A 21133-nucleotide genomic window follows, 5' to 3' on the forward strand; every position below is an offset into this window, starting at 1 on the left:
TTTGGCCTACAGCTAGGGCTTGCCCTTCAGCTATGGCCACTTCCCCTTGCCCCAGACCCTCTTGATAAAAGCAGTCCATGTTTCTTTGTCACCAAGCATCTTTATTGTTACATAAAACACAGGTCGCTGGGCTGGGAAGCATGCCTTCCCTAGACCCTAGGCTAGGTGTGTGTGGGGGGGGACATGAGGAGACAAGGGAGACGATGGGCCCAGGGTGGGTGATGGACCTTCCCCACCCACTACAGAATTAGTTCAATACAACACACCATGCTACAAAGTCACCCCATTAAAACATCCTTCCCAAGTCAAGACATTCCTTTACAAATGAGCTCCAAGATTATAGAAATGACAACAACAACAACAAAATCTGGTTCAAATATACAGTATTTGTCCTTGTAGGAAAAGTCAGGGTATACATATTTGACATGGCTGAACAGTAGGACACAGAAGCAAGGGAGAGAGGACAGTGAGGCTGGGAACATCTCCTTAGTCCCACAAATAAAAAAACAAAAATCAAACAAACAAACAAAAAAAACCCCAAAAAACAAAAAACCCCGAAGCTATTCCAGAGGACTGTAGCCAGCTCGGGAATGCTCCCCTCCTGAAGTAGGGGTAATGGCCCTGGACTTGAGGTGCCAAAGCCAGAGAAAGAGGGATTCTAGGTTGCAGCACTTGGTATGCTTTGGAATAAATATATTATTTTTCAATTTAAATAGAAGCCAATGCCCTGGTCCCTGAACCTCATTGCCTTGTCAGTGAAGCCTCGGTGACCCCAAAGACTGTCAGCTAGAAGTATCAAGGCCTGGCCTGGAAGGGGTGGGCATGGAGAAGCAGGCAAGCTAGCCAGCACACAATAGGTAGTTTAGGGCTAGTAGGTAGTACTGATCATGTTTTTGCAGGTATGGGGGCGGGGGCAGGTGCTGGGTGTCTGCCAGTGTTGGGACGCAGGGGGGGCTTCTTAGGAGTGGTGGCCCACTGGAGCTGGGCCCATAGGTAGTTTGGGAGTGCCTCTCTAAGAGGCCTGTGCTAGGTAGTATTTTGGCTGTGCCTGCGCACAACACTGGCCCAGGGTTGGGGGTATCTACTGGGTTCCTCAGAGGCAGAGAGGGTCCCCAAGGTGATCTAATTTCCCTGGGAGCTAAAGTGGGTGATTGGGTGGAATGACGATGGGGACTGATTCCCTCTTTTTCTTTCCCTTTCTTTTTTTTCTTTCTTTTCTTTTCTTTTCTTTTTTTTTTTACACTTTATTTCCCCCCCATTTTTGTAACTAAAATCAATGAGTCTCTTAAAGGCGCCTTTCCAACTGTCCTGTGCAGCCAGGGTCCTGTGCCTGGCCCCTTTACTCCTCTTCCTCCTCTTCCTCCTCCTCTTCCTCCTCCTCTTCCTCGTCGGCCTTGTCAGCAGCCGTGGAAACGGAGGGCACCGTGTCTTCGGGGGCTGCAGTGGGAGCTTGGCTCTCATCTTTATGCTCCTTCTTCCACTTCATGCGCCGATTCTGGAACCAGATCTTGATCTGGCGCTCCGTGAGGCAGAGCGCATGAGCGATCTCGATGCGGCGGCGCCGCGTCAGGTAGCGGTTGAAGTGGAATTCCTTCTCCAGCTCCAGCGTCTGGTAGCGAGTGTAGGTCTGGCGTCCCCGCTTCCTATCGGGTCCTAGGAGCAGAAATTTGGACATATAGATAGACAAACAGACAAGCAGACTAGGATGTGGACAGAAGAGTGCTCTAGTCAGGCCAGCAGTCCAAGAGCCAGCGCCTTCTTTCCACCTTGCCCAAATCCAGGTGCAACCTTCAGCACCCTCAATTGAGCTGGAGGAGGGAAATTGGGAGCGGAAGGCCCCAGGGCCAGACAGGCAAGAACGTCTGTGAGAAGCCTTAGGGCAGAATTCCAACTTTACAACTGGCCTTTCCAGGCGGCTACGTTTCCACAATGTCCTGCTTCCCCCTGACAAAGGGAAATTGTAAATATAGAGTGTGGCAAGTGGGGGACTGTGCACTTTTGCCATTCAAAGGCAAGCCTGGCCGCTCCCCAGCCTTGCTAGATGAGTGGGCGACCCTCCTCAGCAGCCCCATCCACCTTCCTGTGGCGTTCCCACCCTCTGTCCCATTGGCTTCAACCCTGTTCTGGAAATGGCCTCTGGTACAGGGGTACAAGGGATCCCGGAGGTCTCAGCTCTCCTAGTCTTTGAGAAAGAAAGTCAGGCTGAAAGAAGGAGGAGGGGGGGAGAGAGCTGGGGTCCAGAAAGGGATGGAGAACAGGAAAGAGGGGGATAGAAAGAAAGACCAAGGGAGAGAGAAAAAGATGGAAAGGAAGAAGGGGGAGAGTGGGGAGACAGAGAGAGAATATGAGAATGAGAATAGCGAGAAACTTATTGTAAAAATTCCAAGGCAAATGGAGTTAAATAAATTTACGAGGATCGAACCCATTAATTGGGCCATAAAAAGTTTTATGAGCCTCATTTACATACAATGCTACGGGTCTCTCCACGCAATGGCGCCTCGGCTCTAATTAAAACCAGAAAGGCAGCGCCACCGGGACTTGAGGGGGCCGCCGGCTGGAAGCCGCCGGGCTGGGCTCTCTCTGCTCCCCGCGCCCCGCTCCCGCCCCGCTGCTCCTCCCGCACACCGACCCCGCCGCCGGCAACTGCGCCTACCTGAACTGCGCATCCAGGGGTAGATGCGGAAACTGGCCTCGGCTGGGCCGTGCAGCACGCCCTCGTCCGCCTTGTCGCAGGCGCCTTTGGCGAGGTCACTGCAGAGCCCGGGGATGTTTTGGTCGTAGGAGGCGCAGGGCAGGTTGTAGGCGTCGGCTCCCAGGCCATAGCCGGACGCGAAGGGGCTCTGATAGAGGGGGCTGTTGACATTGTACAAGCCCGGCACGGTGGAGGCGAAGGCGCCGGCGCCCGGCCCGTAGCCGCTTCTCTGCGAGTTGGGTGCAAAGGAGCAAGAAGTCGGCTCGGCATTTTGGAAGAGAGAAGCCCCCGCCGTATATTTGCTAAAAAGCGCGTTCACATAATACGAAGAACTCATAATTTTGACCTGTGATTTGTTGTCCGGCAGCTTTCAGTGTCGGTTTTACGAGGTAGCGTGATATATGATAACATTACACCCCCAGATTTACACCAAACCCCATTTTCTTTTGGACGGAGCTCGCCGCGGCACGTGACCGCCCACATGACCGCCTCCGCCAATCTCAGCAGCCCTCACAGGTGGTCTCGCGCCACGGGCCGGCGGCCGCCTAGAATGGAAGGGGAAGAGGCTCAAAGACGCGGCCTGCACGGGACCGGCCCGGGATGCCCGACGCAGTCAGACCCCTAGGCTCCGCGAGAGCCCCCTTCCAGTCGCCGAAGCCTGGAGGCAGGGTTCGCCCCCACCCCACAACCTCAAACCTATTTCTCAACCCCAGATCCAGGGTGTGGATTCTCCTGGTCCGTGTCCTCCCTGAGGATCCAAGACCCTGTAGGGTCTCCGTAACCTGTCCACCCAAAGATGGTCTAGAGAGAAAGATCCACTCTTTGCCCTCCTCGCTCTATAAGCAGGAGAACATTTAAGAGCGGATTTGATGCTCCAGCGCCAACACCGCAGGCGCGGGCGTCTCCTCTAGCCGAGCAGGGAGACAGCTGCCACAAACTGGAGCCATGTGGTTCGAATAAAGTCAATGTCTCCCAGCTTCCTTTCTTTAATCGGTGGCGCACTGTTTATCTGCCCTAAAGGAAGCAGTGAAATATTTATCTATTAATGAGCCTCATTTGCCAACAGATTTACTAACACAGGATTCCCTTTTCTCCTCCCGGACACTGCGGCCCTGACAGTCTCTCTGCATTCGCTCCTGGGCACCTGGCTGGCTGGCAGCGACTCCAGAGATGGCTCAACACCCACTTTGTCCTTCCCACAACCCCTGGCTACCCTCTGGATGACAAGAAACTGGGGCATCCTCACACAGTTTGGGAGAAATTCGGCTCCACACATCCTTCAGACTGGGAAGTTCCTGGCAGCTCTCAGCCAAGCTACCCCTGGACTTCCACCTTGTGTGCCAGAACAGTTTTAGAGCTGGTTTAGAGGGAGGAGAGGTGATCTCGGGGACTGAGTGCTGTAGCTCACCGTGGAACCCCAGTTCTTTAGGAAACAATAAAAGCAAATAAGGGAGCCCTTTCAAGAGGCCACCCAGATCCCGCAGGCTTCACCTTTTAAAGCATTGTGCTTGCTAAGCACACTGTTCCCCAAGAGTCACCCACCCTGGGGGCTTACCTTTCTAGGCTTCAGCCCCCCTCCCCCTGCAGTGATAGGTCGGATGAAGGTTCTGCTACCCAACGCTCTCTGTAGAATATTTGGGTGAACTCTTTCCCTAAATGCCTCATAAACTGCCCAGGCCATGCTGGAAGACTGGCCACCTTTTACTGCTCAGCTCGATTGCACATCATAAACCCGACTTCACAATGGAATTGCCCCGGAAATTCTCCTCTAAATTATAGAGTTTAGTTCCTGGTGTACAAAGCACTTTCTTATCACTTTCAGTGGGTCCTGGCTGCCTCCACTTACCCCACCCCGGTTTACCGCATCCTCTCAGGGGGTCTTAGAAGCACAAAAGACAAAAGGATGGTCAGAGCCCGCTGTAAAGGAGCCCCAGCTTCTACCTAGTAAAGGGCCCAGGCTTTGGTGGCAAGAAGGGCAGGTGGGAGCTCGGCTATCTCCCCTGGAGCATAAGGACCCTGAGGCGCCAATATCCGGGATCCCCTTTATGGTGGATGAGGATGGGAAACAGGAGGTGAAACAGGAGGTGAAACAGGAAGGGGGCAAAAATTGAAATAACAGCGTCTTCTAAAAGAGAAATAAAATTCTAAAATAGCAAAAAGAAGATGAGGCAAACAAAAAGAAGGCTAGGAGATCAAAGAGGCGGAATTAGACGGCTTTAGACCAATAAATTGTTCCTGGGGTGACACAGAGCAGGGCGCAAAGTGAAAGGCTAGGCAGGCCGAGGCAGTCTGTCTAGACTCAGGCGACTGGAACAGTCCAAAGCTATGTGTCTAGAGTGGAACTTTAGGAGACGTGACAACCAGAGTGCAGAGCGAGCTGGGTCAGGACAAACATGACACTAACACACCTAGGAAGGTCGCCTGAATTTGGCCAGGCAGGACTAAGAAGTCCCGGCAAGAGATTTCTGTGCTAGTTTGCCAAGGCCAAATAGGTTCCAAATTCTGCTGCTTTCAAGGCCTTGGCACTCTGGGCCCAAGTCTTCCCTCTGAGCAGGATCCGAGACTCACCAAAAACCTTCCCTTCGTTCTGTGTCTCTCTTATCTGGGCAGACTTTGAACAACATCAAACTCTCGGCAAGGCCTGTTTAATTATATGTTCTCTGGCCGCTGGCTCCCTACTTATATGATGGAAATGTATCTGTTATGTGTGAAAACATTCACACAATATTTAGTCCAGGCCCTGGAAAAGACACCGTTTAAGCCAGTTTTTAATCTGCTATCTAAATATTTCTCAACGCTTTCCCAGAATTAGCTTTCAAACCTACTGCCAGAGTTTGTTTCCTCCGTTTCCTGTGGCCAGATAGTCCTCGATGTTTTAAATCTAGGTTTAGTATGTAAACCCAGACCTTTGCAGCAAACGGCGGCCGGCGGCGCCTTCTGGAGAGTCGAATGGTGCTGAGTTTAGGGGGACTTCGAACGTTTCTATTCTCCTCCCCTGAAAAGATTGTGGGCTTTGAGACTGTGTCCCCGACTTGGTGAAAGGCGCCTGACTTGGACGCGGCCACCAATTCCTCCCCGAAGCGAATAAAGAAGCTCAGTTCCTTGCCGGGTCTTTTCTGGCCGAAGACGGGCGACCGGCTGTGAAAAGTCTCTCAGCAGTGAAGACCAGAGAGCAGCATGCCCAGCCGCCAGTCGGCCAAGGGCAAGGGAGGCTGCCGGCCTAGGCAGTTCACCAGGTCTCTGAGCCCCTGGAGGCCTGCACGTACCTGGGGCCTCTGTGATCGGTGGAGGGAAGTGGCTGCTGCCAACCAGTGGCTTCCATTGTTAGAAAAATGGAGCTTTCTATTTGTGTCCATTGCTCAGCAGTCACATAAATATAGATTTCTGAGGATTAGGGTAGGCAAACACATATCTCTTGGTGCTCTCTCCAAGAAGCTATAAAACCCTTCCTACAATCAGATGCTGTGAAGTAGTGTGAATTACATACGGAAATATAACGATGATATGTGCCTGTAATACCCACGTGTATGCAGGAAGATTTTTTTTAAGGGAATAAGAGAGAGAAAGAGAGGGAGACCCAGGAGAGATGTCAGCCAAAATCGAGCCCCTGGTTTTACAGTGTGTTCAGCACGGAGATGCGAGTCATAAACATTTTGTGGGCTTGGCAGAGACTATTACGACCCAAATAAATGCGCTGCACAGTCTATATCCACAGCGCTTTGAAGGGTTGGTTCTGTTTGCTCTTGTGTTTTCTTTCCGAAACCATCCTACACCAGGATCTGATGCTAACACACTGGTCCCTTGCTCTGAAGTTTGACCCCATCTAGCATTATAAGTAGACTGGGAGTGAATTGGGAATTTTTTTTTTTCTCAACCAGCGATGCCAGAGTAGCCTTGGCCCTTCAATGCTAAAGAAATACCACGGCCGGAGAAGCAAGAACGACTTCAACCAGATGCATGCCAGTTCTGGAGCTAGAGTGTACTTATTTAAACGTATGGATCATTTATTTTCGAACAACCTTACAGTTCCTAGACTATGGCCCGAGTTACTCCGACGTGGCCAAGTTCTCCGAAGATCTACACAAGACAGATACCAAGTATGACTTTATAACCAATTTTCAGTCGCCTAATTTTAAAATCCCCCGACATCTCTCTTCTCTCTCTCTCTGTCTCTCTGTCTCTCTCCCTCCTCTCTTTCCCCTTACTGGTGGTGGCTAGCTAGGCCTGGGACACCACCCCCCAACCCACCCCCACCCCGACCCTGAACCAGGTTTTGGGACCTCACGGGTTGGCGGAACCCGTGGCCACAGGGTGCGCTCTCTATGGGTTCATCTGGTCCTGGGGCCGTAGGTGTTCGTCCCCTTGTTCTTCGATCATGAACGACCGTCCCCGTGCACCTCGCTGTCCCTAGATCTCTGCTGGGATGAGGACTGTGACCCTGGAATGAAACTGGCGTTCTCAGCCACAGCCCCGCACCTTCGGCATCGCTGCTGCCACGCAACACAGCGGCCTCGGAATGGGGCCGGGGAGGAGCGAGCGCCGAAGGTCAGGCAAGCCCCGGCGCATGCTGTGTCCCCTGGAGGCTTTCAGGCTGGCATGAGCAGCAGGGAAAATATACGACTGCTGTTCGCACAAATCCCATTCCAGAAAGGCTCGCTTCAAGTCGACATTTTAGGAGCTTCTTAGGTCGCGGGGGCCGGAGATGGCGGCGAGAACGCCTCTTGCGTGGAGCCACACTGCCATCTCCTGGACTTTTCGTGGCACTGCAACTGCAGCTACTCCGGCCCGCGTGAACTTCGGCAACGCCTGTGACCCCACCAGTGTTCCACTCCCAGGGGCGGAGCGAGGGCCCTGTCCCTGGGGAATCCTTGGGGAGCCAGGAACCTACGCTTGCAGAGAGGGCAATACCCATAAAAGAGGGCTGTTTCCGCAGTCTCTTTATCGGCGGCAGACAGAGCAAACAAATGAAAGGGTTTTGGTGGGATACCCTAATTGGAGCTGGACAGTTGTAAACTCATTAAGAGCCGAATTCCAGACAGTTCGCAGACCTTCCTTTATGGCACACCCTTACTGCATAGGCTTTGAAGTCCTTTCTGTCTGCAACAACAGAGGGCGTGCCAACCTGGCGGCGCATTGGGGGGTGGGGGCTAAAGAGAAGCCCCATCCACCCTCACCCTGGTCCCCCTTTCCCCGCGTTAGAAGACAGTCAACATTGCAGAGATGATGGGTGGGGGGAGGTGCGAAGAAAAGGAGTTGGGGGGTGTGAGGCGAGGCAGGATCCTCTGGCTACATCTGGAAGGAGCTTGGGCCTCCGAAGGCTTGCAGCCATTCCCCCTACGCAGCCCTTTACACCCCATAAAGGGCAACAGCCTTCATTTTCTTTTATGGTGCTTCGAGGCTTGTCGGTTGCTAAGGCCTGCTTCTGTGGGGACTTACGCTCCGGAGGTGGCTTAGCAGTGCAGGATGCTGATCCTCTACCCCCAATCTGCCTCATGCCAGGTTAGCAGGACCCAGTGGGGCATAAGGGAACAGCTCTTCCACTCTCTGAAAACCCCCAAATATTCGAAGGAGCCACCTCATTGCCCACATGTGGCTCCTTCCTGTCTCCCCAGAGCTTCCTTAGCAGGGAGCAAGCCCTCAGCTCCTTGACGTCCAGCCCTCCACTCGACTACCCTACTTCTTTTTTTGTGAGTTCAGGTTTGGGAAATTTTTTGAGGCACCAAAATGAAAGAGTGGACTTTGCGCTGCTACTGGCCAGCGACGCCCAGCTCTTCTGTCCGGCACCTCAGATGCTTCTCTGGTGCAAATAGTGTGTTTGCTGCGCCAGTTGATCCTCCCAGCTTTCCGCGCCTGCTTCCTAGCCGGGAGTGCTTAGGCCTGGCCCGACTTACGGCTGGTTCCAGCTAGAGACAGAATTAGGGCTTTCTCTGCTTCACTTCAGCCCTCCCCCAAAATCTACCTAGAAAAAGGAGGTGAAAAAAAAAGCAGACCCGCACAACGTAAAAGAATCAATATATTTTATTTGGCAAAAGTTAAATATCTCGACACAACAATTTGGTCAGTAGGCCTTGAGGTAACTATTGCAAAATATACAGTGTATGTTCAGTCCGACGGAAACCCCAAATTCACCAAGAGTACAAATCTACAGTAGCCCAGTAGCGGTTTCATGGTGTATAATTTATTATCAATAAAATTAACTCCATTACAATAAGCACTCACTTTCCCCCAATTAAAATTAAGCGTAAACCATAGGTAGTAACCCTCTGCACACGCGTATAGCTCCGAATTCCCTCACTTCTCTGGTGCAAAAACAATATTCAAGCTTTCTGATTATGAATATTTCTTTCACATGGAGGTTCTATATACATTGGACAAAGCTGGGGTCTAGAACGTGTAAAGATGAAGAAACCCACATTTCAAAAGTAGATAAATCATGAATCTATGCATCTCGGAGAGCTACCTCCCTTTTCTTCCCAAATTTGACTTCACTGGGAAATCCTTACAGCTAGTTTACCATCATAGGTTAACAGTCTAGGTAACACACAAGACTTACTCCACTACAGAGCTATACTCTAGGCAACAGCTTCTCTCCCCCCATAAACAACCTGAGTTCAAATTGAATTCTAGCTTCCACAATCACAATGGGTACTTCACCCAGCACAGAAGTTTGAGTCACAAAACATAATTACCACAATAAAACACAGTGTTCAAGTATCTTGGCAGAATGGTCTGCCACGAAGAGCAAATTAAATTAGCTACAGGGACTAAAAACTATACAGCCAGTCATCAACAGTTGTGCATTATATAAAAAGGTAGTTTTCTTTTTCTTTTGCTTAAAGTCAGAAGCAGGTAGATTTTTTTTTAAATATATATATACAAGCTAGCACATACAGCCAACAACGCTAATGCCCTCCCTTCTGTGTGTGTGCCTTCTAGAAAATGGAAAGCTTACAATACCTCCTCCATTAAAGCCGCAGGCCTAGGAGCCAGCCTGAGCAAGGACTGCCAGGACAAGGATGAGGCCTGGGATTTAGAGCCTCTTTGTGCGGGTGGTGGAGGCTGGGTTTGGGAGAGAGGAGACAGAGGGAGACAAACAGTCCTTTCTTTTTCTTTCTAGCTTGCTCTTTTTTTTTTTTTTTTTTTTTTTAAATGAGCCCCTAAAGGCTCACTCGTCTTTTGCTCGGTCCTTGTTGATCTTCTTCATTTTCATCCTGCGGTTCTGGAACCAGATCTTGACCTGCCTTTCGGTGAGGTTGAGCAGCCGGGCCACCTCGTACCTGCGGTCCCGTGTGAGGTACATGTTGAATAGAAACTCCTTCTCCAGTTCCAGCGTCTGGTGTTTTGTGTAGGGGCATCGCTTCTTCCGAGTGGAGCGAGCATGTAGCCAGTTGGCCGCCGGATTATCTGCGGAGGGAGAGAGACACGGGGTTTAGAAGGAGGAGCATCCCGCGTGGGTCTGAAGGAGTCTCTTGGGGGTCTCTGGCCGAAGTGCGGGATGGTTAGAGGAATTGGTTAGAGGAAACACAATGAAGCCCTGGCAGACAGAACCACGGAGGGTCACTTACAACAGAGAAAGTCTCAGCTCCCCCTCCCATCTCCACCCTCCTTTCGCCTCTCTCTCGTCCCCTCCTCTTCTTCCTCCCACAGTCTGCATATTGTGAAAGAATGAAATTTGGAAACCATTTTTTTTTTTTTTTGCCAGCAAAGAGCAGGCAGCCCTGAGTTCTTGTGGCAAGATTAACATCTCCTCTCTCTCTCTCTCTCTCTCTCTCTCTCTCTCACTGTCTTCCCTTCCCCGGCTTCCTTGTAATTGTCCCCACTCTTTATTTGACCTTCCCGGAAGGCCGTGAGAATTGCGGGAGAGGCAGGATGCCCCAGGGCCTTTGATCACGTTCTCCATTTTATTTGAATAAATCTGGCAAAAGGACCCTCGTGGCTCCAAAGCCCGCAGCCTCATCGTGGGCAGGATTTCCGCCACCACCGGCCGAAAGCAAGAAATGGAGGGAATCGGAGGCCTCCCCAAGTGTCCGGGTCAGATTGCCCGGCTGACGTTGCTGCCAGAGTTCGCGAACAATCTAGCCGCACAAAAGACTTCTCTGCGCTGCTTTCGAAGAACCGCCCAAAGTCTGTCTGTCCTAGGCCTGGGCAGCTTAGGAGAGGGGCAGCGGGTCTCGGCTCTACTCGCACAGCCGCCCCGCCCCTTCCTGACTGCAGCATCCTCCTCCCTTTCCCCTAGCCGGCCCGGATGCTCCACACAGTTCTCTGGACTTGGGGCCCCTATTAGAGGTGTTCCATACACCAACTTCTGGTTCTCCGGGCCCTAGATCCAGAGGCACCCATCGAGGACGAAGGCAGGCTCGAGAGAAAGCGGACGCGCTGGTAGATCCTGGTGGCCTGCGTGGAGGCAGCGGCCGGTTTGCAGCGAAGGAGACACTTACTGGGATCGATGGGGGGCTTGTCTCCGCCGCTCTCATTCTCGGCATTGTTTTCGGAGAAGGCGCCTTCGCTGGGTTGTTTTTCTCTATCAACTGGAGGAGAACCACAAGCATAGTCAGTCAGGGACAAAGTGTGAGTGTCAAGCGTGGGACAGTCACCCCTTCTGGCCGACAGCGGTTCAGGTTTAATGCCATAAGGCCGGCTGGAGGGTAAGCCCGCGAAGGAGAGCGCACCGGGCGTGGGCTCCAGCCAGGAGCGCATATACCTGCCGTCCGGCGCCGCCGCCGCCACGGGCGCCTGGGGGTGCACGTAGGGGTGGTGGTGGTGGTACACCGCAGCAGGCACCGCATTAGCGCCCGCCGCGTGCACTGGGTTCCACGAGGCACCAAACACCGCCGCCTTGGACTGGAAACTGCAAGGGCTGAAGTCGGGGTGTTCGGCCAGTGCTGCCGCCTGCCTTGGGGGTTGGCCCAGGGCCCCTGGAGCGTAGCGTCCCGCACCCAGCTCGTCCGCAGCGTCGGCGCCCAGCAGGAAGGAGTCCACATAGTAGTTGCCTAGGGCCCCGGTGGTGGCCATCGCAGTAGCCCGCGCCTGGCCGGCCCAGCCCGACCCGCCGAAATTATGAAACTGCAGATTTCATGTAACAACTTGGTGGCACCAGGGGGGGGTGAAGTACAGTCACCTAATAAGTTGCCGGCGCCCGCGCCCCCATTGGCCACGCGCGTCACGTGTCCGCCCGGCAGAACAATAACGCGTAAATCACTCCGCACGCTATTAATGGCCCGGTGTTTTGCAGTCATAATTTTTATAGCAAAAGCCATATGTTTTTATGCAAAGGGATCGCGCGGCTCTACGATCTGGTTTGTTTTAATTGTGGCCAACGAAGATTAAAAGATCAAATCTGGCCTTGCCTCTGTATTCTCCCTTGCCACCCCCCACCCACACACACACATACCAGACACACACACACACACTTCTTAAGCGGACTATTTTATATCACAATTAATCACGCCATCAGGAAGGCGCGGGTCCCGCGTGCGAGCACGGCCAGCAGAGCCCCTCACATAAAATTAGACAATAATTGAAGCCATAAAAAAGCAGCCAAATCGCATTCTCACTCCACTGTATTTAAATCTATATTTATGATATTTCATAAGGAGTTATTGTTTCGGAAGCCACACAGGCTGGTGGAAAGTCAGGAACGACCAACAGATTCGATTCGTTTGCCTCGCTGCGGCTCCCTGTAAAAATTTATGAGGACTTGGAAAGGTTAAATTAGACTGTTGTGTTTGGTTGGTGAATACCCTGTAAATAATCCTTGCGGTCCTCAGAGATGTGAGCTCTGCTCCCCCAACGCCCCCAGGGCCGGCCTCGAAAAGTCAAATACAAGGCTCTCTCCACCTCAAACAGAGTGACCACCACCCCTGTTTCGACGCACCATCGATGATACAACCACCTAAAGAGGGCTACTGACCCTAGTTAGACTGGAAAGCCAGCCAGGCGCCTACACAGTGCCCAGATCACCCTCGCTCCACAAGGGAAGGCCCCACAGAGGAATTGCCAAGGAGAGGACTGCCAGCAACCCTCAAGGGTCTGTGTCATAAACGCCCTGATTGTGTCACAGCACCCTGGCCCACATCTTTGAGCACAAACTGCTCAGTGAGTTTTATTCCCTAGCCAGTGGGTTCTAAGATCCATCATCTGTATGCCTAATCCCTCTCCCCAGACCGAAGCTGGGGGAAATCGCCACTCAACATCAGTACCAGAGGAGTTTGTCTTGCTGCGGGATCACCTCGCCTAAAAGAGGAGCTCGCCCTGTATGAACCTCTCTGGGATCCTTCCCTCCTCTGCTCTTTCCTCCTACTTCCTCTTCACCCCACTTCCCTTCCTTCCTTTCTTTCCCTTCCCCTCATTCCCTTTTTCCTTCTTTCTCTACTTCCCTCCCTCCCTTTTCCTTTTCCTTTTTCTATCTCCAGCACCCCTGCCTTAGTTATCCTTCAAACAGAACAACAGAGCTCCCATAGTCAAAACTAGACGACTACAGCTCAAGTCCAGTGCTACAAATTAACCCGGGAGGAGCACTGGGCATTGACTTTAATCTCATCCTTTGGTCAAATGGAGGATGTTATTTTTCATCCCTTAGAATCCTTGGGAATGAGAAAAAAAGTGAAAAGGCCACCGCCACTGTTGTCAATGGGGGGGGGGGGGTAGCCCCATCCCAATCTGGAACACAAAGCAACAACTCTTAGAAACTGTATAATTAAATTCATGTGTGAATTCTGTGCCTTCCAGGAGTATGTTTCTCATTACTTCACTTCACTATCCACAAAACTGCTGGCCGGAGACATTTCCATTTTTGTTTTTGCTTTCTTTCTCAGAAATAGTTCAAGGAAACACTTTCCAATACTCGGACAGATTCCTGTCTCGGGAGACAGAAATCCCCTCTCCACACCCGAGGGGGGAAAAGGAGGCAGTGAGGCTTCGGGAATAAGCCCCTCCTTTGCTTGTTAGCAGGAAGAAGTGGCCAACACCAGGAACTGGATGTGGCCTGTCCCCACTGCCTCAGTCCCCTCCCCCTAATATTTTCCTTTCCCTGCAAATTCCTCCAAGACACACACCCCCCCAATACAGCCTAAGGTGTTCTAAATATCCGGTAGTCCTCTGAGGTTCAGGTTTTCATTAAAGCATACCCCTGGAGTATGACTCTGCTGCTCTTAATTGTAATTGTGATGGAGTTATTCCTGGATGACTTTTTCACTTTTTGTATTCAGAGAACATGTGTATCATCATCATTAATGCCATTATTTATTAATTAAAAATACTTTACAAACTTTAGTCTCAAAATAGAAAAATTACAAAGATGCAGGCACTGAGTATTAGGCAGCTGTTTACATGTGGCCCAAAGGGGGGGGGATTCATAAAATTGTCCTTGTGAGTCTAGAAACTTGATCCTAAAGTATACAGTTTTTTTATTTCTACTTTCTTTTGGATGTGAAACGAGTTGTATACACATCTAGAAATAATAAATGGATGTAATCACACACCACCTCATTTTCAACGGAGAATCTTCCTAAAACGTTAGTCTCTGAAATAAATCCAATACCGGGATCCAGAAAATGGCAGAGAAGAGTTGGAGGGACCCGGGTGTACTGGTCACTCAGATAACAGGTTGTTGGCTGAGCAACGAAAACAATTCCCGGGCATCAGCCTGAGCCGAGAAGGGAAACAGAGCTCTGTGGTCTGTGTTGGTGTCTATGTTGGTGGAGGGAAAGGGTGGTTTGTTTTCAGTTTTCTGTATTAAGAATGGTTAGGCTGTTTTTCTTAGATTACAATTTAGAAGCAATGCCCCAGTTTGTGCTCTCCCTGTTCTTGAATTTGGGATTGTTTTCACTCATTTAAAAATATATTGGAGATGGGAAGGTCTCCCTTCTTAAACCCTCAACTGCACAAAGCAGGACGTGTCTACCATTTTCTAAATCTAATACGGCTAGCAAGCCAGCAGGCAGTCAAGCCTGGACCCGGTGAGGCTCTTTCATCACGGTCAAAGCCCGAGTTAGGACCCGTAAAGCCGGCGGAGCCGGTCAGAAGCGTCCTGCTGGAGCGTTTTCAGTAGTCAGGCTCCACAGACCCTAGGTAGGAATTCAGCCCTGATTCCAGCTTCCGAAGCAATGGAGCTGGCAAAGGGTTTCCTGCCCTCGGTGTGGGCACACAAAGACGCCGCGGGTGCCCCCTCACCGGATCTCTCAGGCAGCCACTAACGCAAGGCCGCCGCCATCCGGTCGTGATCGTAACCGAGGCCTTGTCTACACAGAGGCCCACCAGGCCAAAAACCACGGACCTGAACAGCCTCCCTTATGCACTCCTTAGTACATTTAAAACTGTGTACCGAAAGAAAAAAAAAAAAAATGAAACCTCCAAGCTTTCTCTAAGCCAGCCCTTTACCCTCCGGAAGAACGATTTGGAAAGGAAATGGAGAGATAAAGGATTTGGACAGAAAGATAGAAGATGCAAGAAAAAAGGGGAAAAAAAAAACAAAGAAAGGAGTAACGGAAAGGAAGAAATAAAGAAAGGAAAGAGGATAGAAAATACGCAAAAAACACAGCGGCAACTGAGAGCAGAGGCGCCCTTGCAGAAGGAAGGGTAGGCGACGAAGCCAGGATCCCAGCCCCGGACTGTCCTGATTCTCCTGTCTCAGGCTGAATCTCTACTGGAGAAGGACTTTTGCCTCTGCTCATAGCGGGGATTACAGCGGCGGGCATGTGTTCCATCCCAGCCTTGCAGAGGAATGACAGAGCCCCCAACAGGCACAGGTCGACAGCACGGAAAACTCAGACAGCAAACGCGCGCCCCTGACCTTGAATGGCCCGGGGCCCAGAATTCTTACCACGCCCCCGGCGTCCAAGAACCAGCCGCCAACCTGACCGTACCTGCTCCGGGCCAGGTGCCGGGCGGAGACAGTGAGGCGGACTGGGTGGCACAGCGCTCAGGAAGACCCGAAGCTCCTCCTGCACTGGGGATCTGAGGTTGCCACCGCAGGCCTGGCACGATTAGGCCTTGATGGGCGGCCTAGCCACCCCGGGCTGCTCAGGACAGGCACCTGGAGATGCTTTCAACTGAAGTAATGAAGGCAGTGTCATGCTGTCGAGAGAAAGGTGGATCCCAACAACAGGAAACTACCTAAATCACCGACCAGTTCTGATGCTGCCGGCGTAGGGTTGCCTCGCCCCTCGCCGCCTCCGCTGCCGCCACTGTCGCCGCCAAGGAAAGAGTCCTGCGATTGCACCCAGACCAGTCCTCCGCAACCTGTCCCAGACACCACCCCAACCCCGCGGTGGATGAAGAAGGCTCCGGTCTCGGGAAAGGTACGCCTAGGAGAAGGAGAGAGTGAAAAGGGGGGAGGGGGCGAGAAAGAGGGAGGAAATAAAAAGGAAGGGGAAAATGCTAGAAGAGAGGGGAGACCCAGCGGTGTGCGGACGGGTTCCCCCGGATTCTGCAGCTTTGTCAACTGCCGTGCAATTGCCGCCCTGGGCGACCAGGAAAAGCAGGGGACAGCACCGAGCCGGGTCCTGTGTCTGGCCGCGGCCTCTTCTACTCACTCCCCGCAGCCGCTCGCTCTCCCCCCTCTTCTCCCTCCTAGGCGCCCGCCCGCTGAGGCGCGCGCTCTCGCGACCCTCCGCCCCCCAGTGTCGCCCCCCCCACCTCCGGCGAGCAGGAAACGCGTGGCCTAGCGGAGGGCCGCCAGGTGGGGGAGGCCGAGCAGGGGGAGGAGGTGACCCTGGACAGCTCGGCCCAGGTCCACTTAACCGCTGCCGCAGGCACTAGTGATGCTCCGTGAGTGGACCCTCCTCTGCGGATTTCGGGCGTGGGGTCTTCTGAGACCTGGACACCCGCAAAATAACTGGCCTCTGCGAGCCTCTCTGGGGCTTCCGAAAGAAATCCTGTTTAGCTTCCTCTGTCTATGCCGCTCTCCTCTCAACTGAAACCACTGGTCCAAGACAGCCACAATCCAGATATACTAGCAAGTCATAAAACTGAACAAAAGCCGACAAACCTTAAGGCACCAGGGCTATAGGGCCCAGACAAATTACGACCGTCTAGGTAATATTTAAATAGAAGCCTGAAGTAATTGCAGGGGGCTCGGGCTAGCCCTCCTGTTGTAAAAGTGGTGGACGGAATAAAATGGAAGGTGAAGATAAGAAGTCAAAAAAAGAGGTGAAATTAAAAAGCTTCATTCCACAGCTTTTATTCTATAAGAACATAAACATCATCTTTTTTTCCACGCACAGCAGCAATACAATATTAATTTATTCTGATTTAAGATTTGAAGTAAATAAAGCTAGAACTAACATTTATAATAACGATAGAATGCATTTGCTTAAACATGATTGGCAATTTTTCATAATAGACATTTATACAGATTTGTATTTATAGGTTTTTTTTCTTTTCTGCACCTACAGGTTTGACCCTTTTATGCATGTAACTTCACAGTATAAAGGAAATCCAAACAATATCTCCCTTCTCTCCTTTTTTTTCTGCTTGCCCCAGCCCACCTAGGCTTCCATGAATTTCAGAAAGCCTACAAAATAAAACATAACAAAAGTGAATTAAAGCAAAAACAAACAAACAAACAACCCAACTCCATTAAATAGGGAGAATCGTGGTGTGCTTTTCATGTGTTACCAGTTGGTAACAGTTTTAATGACGAAAATCCACTAATTTCACATGTATAAACAAACCTGCATTATTTATCAACAGCAGGGATATGGAAATTCAAAGGTGAATGAAGGATTTTAGTCAGGCAAGCAAGACCTTAGGCAAACGGGAAGAGAGGCTTCCTTCTCTTGCCCATTTTTATTTTCATTTAAAGCTGGGAGATCTTACAGAAGAAGGAAAAAATTAATCTTTCTGATTATTTCTTTTTCACTTTTTCAACCAGCCAGTCAAGCCCTTTAGCTAACCTGAATGTCCATGCTTCCATACTCTGCTCTTGGCCGAGGGAGTAAAGAAGGAAGAAAAGAGAAACCAGGCCTGGACTCCCTGATTAAACACAGCCCAGCACTCCAGGCTGGCGAACCCGGTGGCGGCTCCTTGCACCATTGACCTCAGGCCAGACACCTCAGCGCCGACAATGGGACCTAGAGCTTCCGGCTAAGTTTACACAGGGCTGAGCAGGAAACCAGATCCATGGAGGGGTACTGGGGCCCTTCCTTAGCAGTGGGTCCCAGAGGCAGCAAACCCAGCCCAGTCAGGACTTGACACTGAGGACGGTCTCAACCTCTATAGAATTTTAGTGATATGGCTTTTTCCCCCAGAAAACAAGTAAACCAACACCAAGCAAACAGACAAAGAAATAAAAAAAAATAAAATAAAATAAAAAGCCAGAACAAACCAGCCCTGCACAGACGAAACGACCTGGGAGATGGCGAGTGTGGGAGGGAGAAAGGGGTCTCCGGCACAGGTGCGAGTTCTGGGGCAGAGGCTGGAGGCAGAAGGATGGGTCCAGGCGCTCGGGAAGCGGAAAACTCGTTGTCTGGAAGTTTCATCAGGAAAAATTAAAGTTGGCTGTGAGCTCCCGGATTCGGTTTTCTCGGTTCATTTTCTTCAGTTTCATTCTGCGATTCTGAAACCAGATTTTCACTTGTCTGTCCGTGAGGTGGACGCTACGGCTGATCTCTAGGCGCCGCTCTCGAGTAAGGTACATGTTGAATAGAAACTCCTTCTCCAGCTCCAGCGTCTGGTGCTTCGTATAAGGGCAGCGTTTCTTCCGGCCGCTCTTTGCTGTGAGCCAGTTGGCTGCATTTTCGCCTTTGGAACTGCCTGGAGTTTAAGAGAATACAGAGGGGAAGGTTAAGTCGAGGCCACTCGGGCTGTATGAGGGGGGTGAATTCCGGGTCTTTCCCATTTAGAGGGATGCCCGAAGTCATAGAGAGAGGGTTATGCCCTCCCTCCTTTTGCAAGAAATCCCTCCAAAAGGCATGACAAAATTGACTGGGCCTCAAATCCACACCCGGTCCTCCCAATTTACATTTTCCTCTACTTTTTTTCCAGGCACCTGTTTTAGCACCACGCCGCGGGGCGCTGGGAGAATGAAAGGCCAGAGAAGGCAAGGCCGTACATCTTGAACTTAACGCCTTTCTCTGCCTCTCACCCAGTGGCAGGGAAGCATTTCCTGCCGGCCCCCAAGCTGGGGCAAGGGAATGCTTACTTGGACGAGGGGCTGGCAGCTCCACTGGCTTACCCTAGCCCCCTAGATTGCCCCAGGCTAGAGGAGGACGTAGTTGGGCCAATGGGGAAGATCCGAAAAACCGACTCTGGAGTCAAGGGCTTGGGTTTGGCTCCTGTCTCTCCAAGTAACCAGAGTGTGAAGCTGGGTAACACCGGATTCCAGAGAAGAGAAATGGCCATTCCTAGGTTTTCAGCTCAGGCCCCAAGCGTTCGGGCCGAATTTGCCTTTTCTTTTTTTCTTACAACAAGGACTCCCGCCCGTCCAGAAACTTTGAAAAACGCATGGGGGATCGTAAACTCGAACTTCGCCGGTTAATGGGCTTATTTATTGGCTCTGGCGGCTGCTTATTTTGGATGCCTTACAAACATCCGTGCTATCTGCAAGCGAGCCACTTTCCCTCCCTGCCCCTCCCCCACCCGCGTGGGCCGCGCTGAGCAGGCTGGGCTAGGGACCAGGGTTGGGGGGGTGGGTACTCAGGGCCACGAGAAAGCGCAGGCACAGGAGGAGGGTTGCTCGCTGATGTCCTCATCCCCTAGGTCTGGGTGAGCAGGGGCCAGAGCTGAGGACGTCTTGGTGTGGGGCCCTAAGCCGGACGTGGATTTTTACAGCGTCCCCACGCCCAAATATTAAAAACAAGTTCAGAAGGTCAGCCTGCCGTCAGCTTGGGCCAAGGCCTGCGGCTGCCGCGCGGGCTCCTGGTCCCTCTCCTCCTTCCTTGTGGGTCTGTCTGTCTGTCTGTCTGTCTGCCCGTCTGACTTGAGCCCTCGGTTGCGCTCTGCTTACCCAGGGAGTCCTTCTCCGGCGAGGCTTTACTGTTTTCGGAAGGGGCCGGGGACAGCTCCTCAGCCGCCGAGGATGACGCGTGCGCCTCCTCGTCGCCCTGCGAGCCGCCGCCACCGGCGCAAACCAGCGTGGGTGGTGGCGTGGAGTCTAGGACTCGCTCCTTCCCGGCTGCCTCGGCCGAGCCGGAGGCCAGTGCGGGCGGCGGGTCGAAGCCGCGCCCCGGGGGCTGCGCAGGAAAGGGACTAGCGAGCTGCTGAGTGCCGCCACCGCCGCCGCTGCCGAAGCCCTTGGCCGTGCCGTAGGCCTGCGACAGGCGGAAGTAGCCGGGCACTGGCACTCCGCTGGAGGCGCCCAGGGCGCAGCCGTCGGGCGGCGGGCCCCGCGGGAAAGGGGCCAGATCGGCGGCGGCCGAGCCTTTGGGGCATTTGTCCGCAGCATCGTAGAGGCAGTAGGAGCTCTCTTCTTTGATGTTCTGCGCAAAAGAACACGAAGTGGCCTGTGGCGGGGGTTGGGGTGGCTGCGGCGGGGGCGGCGGCGGCTGCTGCTGCTGCTGGGGTTGTGCCTGCGGTGGCGGTGGCCCGTCGGGCGGCTCCATCCGGCAGGAGCGGGGCGCATCCAACCACAGGTCTAGGGGCGCGGGCGCGTAGCCATGCGTCCCAGGCCCCAGGCCCCCGCTGCCACCACCGCCACCGCCTCCGGGCGACGGCGCTTCATTACGCTTGCTGCCCAGCGCGGGGAAGAGCCCGCAGCTTTGCAGCCCGTAGGGCAGGTCGCTTGCAGGCGGCAGGTAGACCCCGCCGTGGGCGTAGTAGCCACTTCCACCACCTCCAGCGCTACCGCCACCGCCACCCGCCTCGCCTCTGCCTGAGCTGATGAGCGAGTCGACCAAAAAAGAGTTCGCGGCAGGGCTCTCCGAGCATGACATTGTTGTGGGATAATTTGGCGAAGGGAGCAGATAGCCCTTTCTGGCTGACATTTCTTGTGCAAAACATGCTGAATACGATTAGCAATCCCCCCGCACCGCGGCGGGCGCCTGCAGCCAATCCTGAGCCAGAGTTTCCACGCGACCACTCCCAGTTTGGTTTCGTAGGCGCGGGGCCGCTCTCTGAGGGCGCCCTCGGAGCCCGCGATTGATATAAATATGTAATCTGTATTGATGGGCCAGAAGACGCACGCCTGACACCTATGGCCCAAAGGCCGGAACTGTGGGGGCTGCCTCAAAGTGGCGGTCGGGGGACCTGACTCTTAAACCTGTACCTCCCCTCCCCATGCTATTTGGAAGTGCCCTTGGGCCCTATGCTGTTAACAAGTGGGGTGTTTATGATATGCACCCCAGCCAACCTTGGGTGCTCCCATGTCTGCTATGGAGTGGCCATGAGTACCGGTCGCCCCGTGAACATTTAAGCCGTCCCTATAGCAGTCTAGCTGTCCTATACATTTCTGGAGCTAGAGCTGGCCTCAGTTCTTAAATGTGGCTTCCCAAAGTAACTGGTTAA

The 21133-nt window shown here is 52.6% G+C and overlaps 3 protein-coding genes and 1 long non-coding RNA gene across 7 annotated transcripts in view; 1 reads left to right on the forward strand and 3 right to left on the reverse strand.

The window, feature by feature from the left end:
* Window positions 1–80: 80 nt before the first annotated feature.
* On the reverse strand, window positions 81–7328 carry Hoxa7 (homeobox A7). Of its 2 annotated transcripts, XM_031381927.1 has the most exons (3): window positions 7169–7328; window positions 2654–2921; window positions 81–1653 (listed from the first exon to the last, which is right to left on the reverse strand). In XM_031381927.1, the coding sequence occupies exons 1-3, from the start codon at window positions 7256–7258 to the stop codon at window positions 1340–1342; spliced, it is 672 nt and encodes a 223-aa protein (XP_031237787.1). In that variant the 5' UTR covers window positions 7259–7328; the 3' UTR covers window positions 81–1339. The 2 variants fall into 2 exon arrangements, with proteins under 2 accessions (XP_031237787.1, XP_031237786.1); XM_031381926.1 differs by lacking the exon at window positions 7169–7328 and having other exon boundaries at window positions 2654–4189.
* Window positions 7329–8693: 1365 nt separating this feature from the next.
* Window positions 8694–12923, reverse strand: Hoxa9 (homeobox A9). 2 transcript variants are annotated; one of them, XR_004122000.1, is made up of 3 exons: window positions 12603–12923; window positions 11131–11220; window positions 10069–10096 (listed from the first exon to the last, which is right to left on the reverse strand). XR_004122000.1 is itself a non-coding variant. In XM_031381928.1 (2 exons), exons 1-2 carry the CDS (start codon window positions 11702–11704, stop codon window positions 9858–9860), a joined length of 813 nt encoding a protein of 270 aa, XP_031237788.1. In that variant the 5' UTR covers window positions 11705–12153; the 3' UTR covers window positions 8694–9857. The 2 variants fall into 2 exon arrangements, 1 of the variants encoding a protein (XP_031237788.1); XM_031381928.1 differs by lacking the exon at window positions 12603–12923 and having other exon boundaries at window positions 8694–10096; window positions 11131–12153.
* A 2375-nt stretch (window positions 12924–15298) lies between these two features.
* On the forward strand, window positions 15299–18205 carry LOC116098927. The gene is made up of 2 exons (XR_004122001.1): window positions 15299–15990; window positions 17565–18205. It is a non-coding gene; the product is annotated as an uncharacterized LOC116098927 (long non-coding RNA).
* Hoxa10 (homeobox A10) overlaps window positions 16847–21133 on the reverse strand; it is a 9792-nt gene continuing 5505 nt past the window's right edge. Inside the window, exons 1-2 of one of the 2 annotated variants that reach the window (XM_031381930.1) lie at window positions 19638–21047; window positions 16847–18445 (exon numbers count right to left, since the gene is read on the reverse strand). In XM_031381930.1, coding sequence (XP_031237790.1) covers window positions 18171–18445; window positions 19638–20613 — 1251 coding nt within the window. In that variant the 5' untranslated portion in view covers window positions 20614–21047 and the 3' untranslated portion in view covers window positions 16847–18170. Of the gene's footprint in view, window positions 18446–19637; window positions 21048–21133 lie in introns of those variants that run through there. The other variant, XM_031381931.1, reaches the window with a different exon arrangement.

This window comes from Mastomys coucha, unplaced genomic scaffold (assembly GCF_008632895.1).
Source record: "Mastomys coucha isolate ucsf_1 unplaced genomic scaffold, UCSF_Mcou_1 pScaffold20, whole genome shotgun sequence".
NCBI classification, from domain to species: Eukaryota; Metazoa; Chordata; class Mammalia; order Rodentia; family Muridae; genus Mastomys; species Mastomys coucha.

Excerpts from the sequence above, each read along its gene's own strand:
- Hoxa7 (XM_031381926.1), bottom strand. The coding sequence starts at position 3,029 with ATGAGTTCTTCGTATTATGTGAACGCGCTTTTTAGCAAATATACGGCG. Across the intron at positions 1,654-2,653 it reads CCCCTGGATGCGCAGTTCAG|GACCCGATAGGAAGCGGGGA; the intron begins GTAGGCGCAGTT and ends TTCTGCTCCTAG.
- Hoxa9 (XM_031381928.1), bottom strand. The coding sequence starts at position 11,704 with ATGGCCACCACCGGGGCCCTAGGCAACTACTATGTGGACTCCTTCCTG. Across the intron at positions 10,097-11,130 it reads CAAGCCCCCCATCGATCCCA|ATAATCCGGCGGCCAACTGG; the intron begins GTAAGTGTCTCC and ends CTCCCTCCGCAG.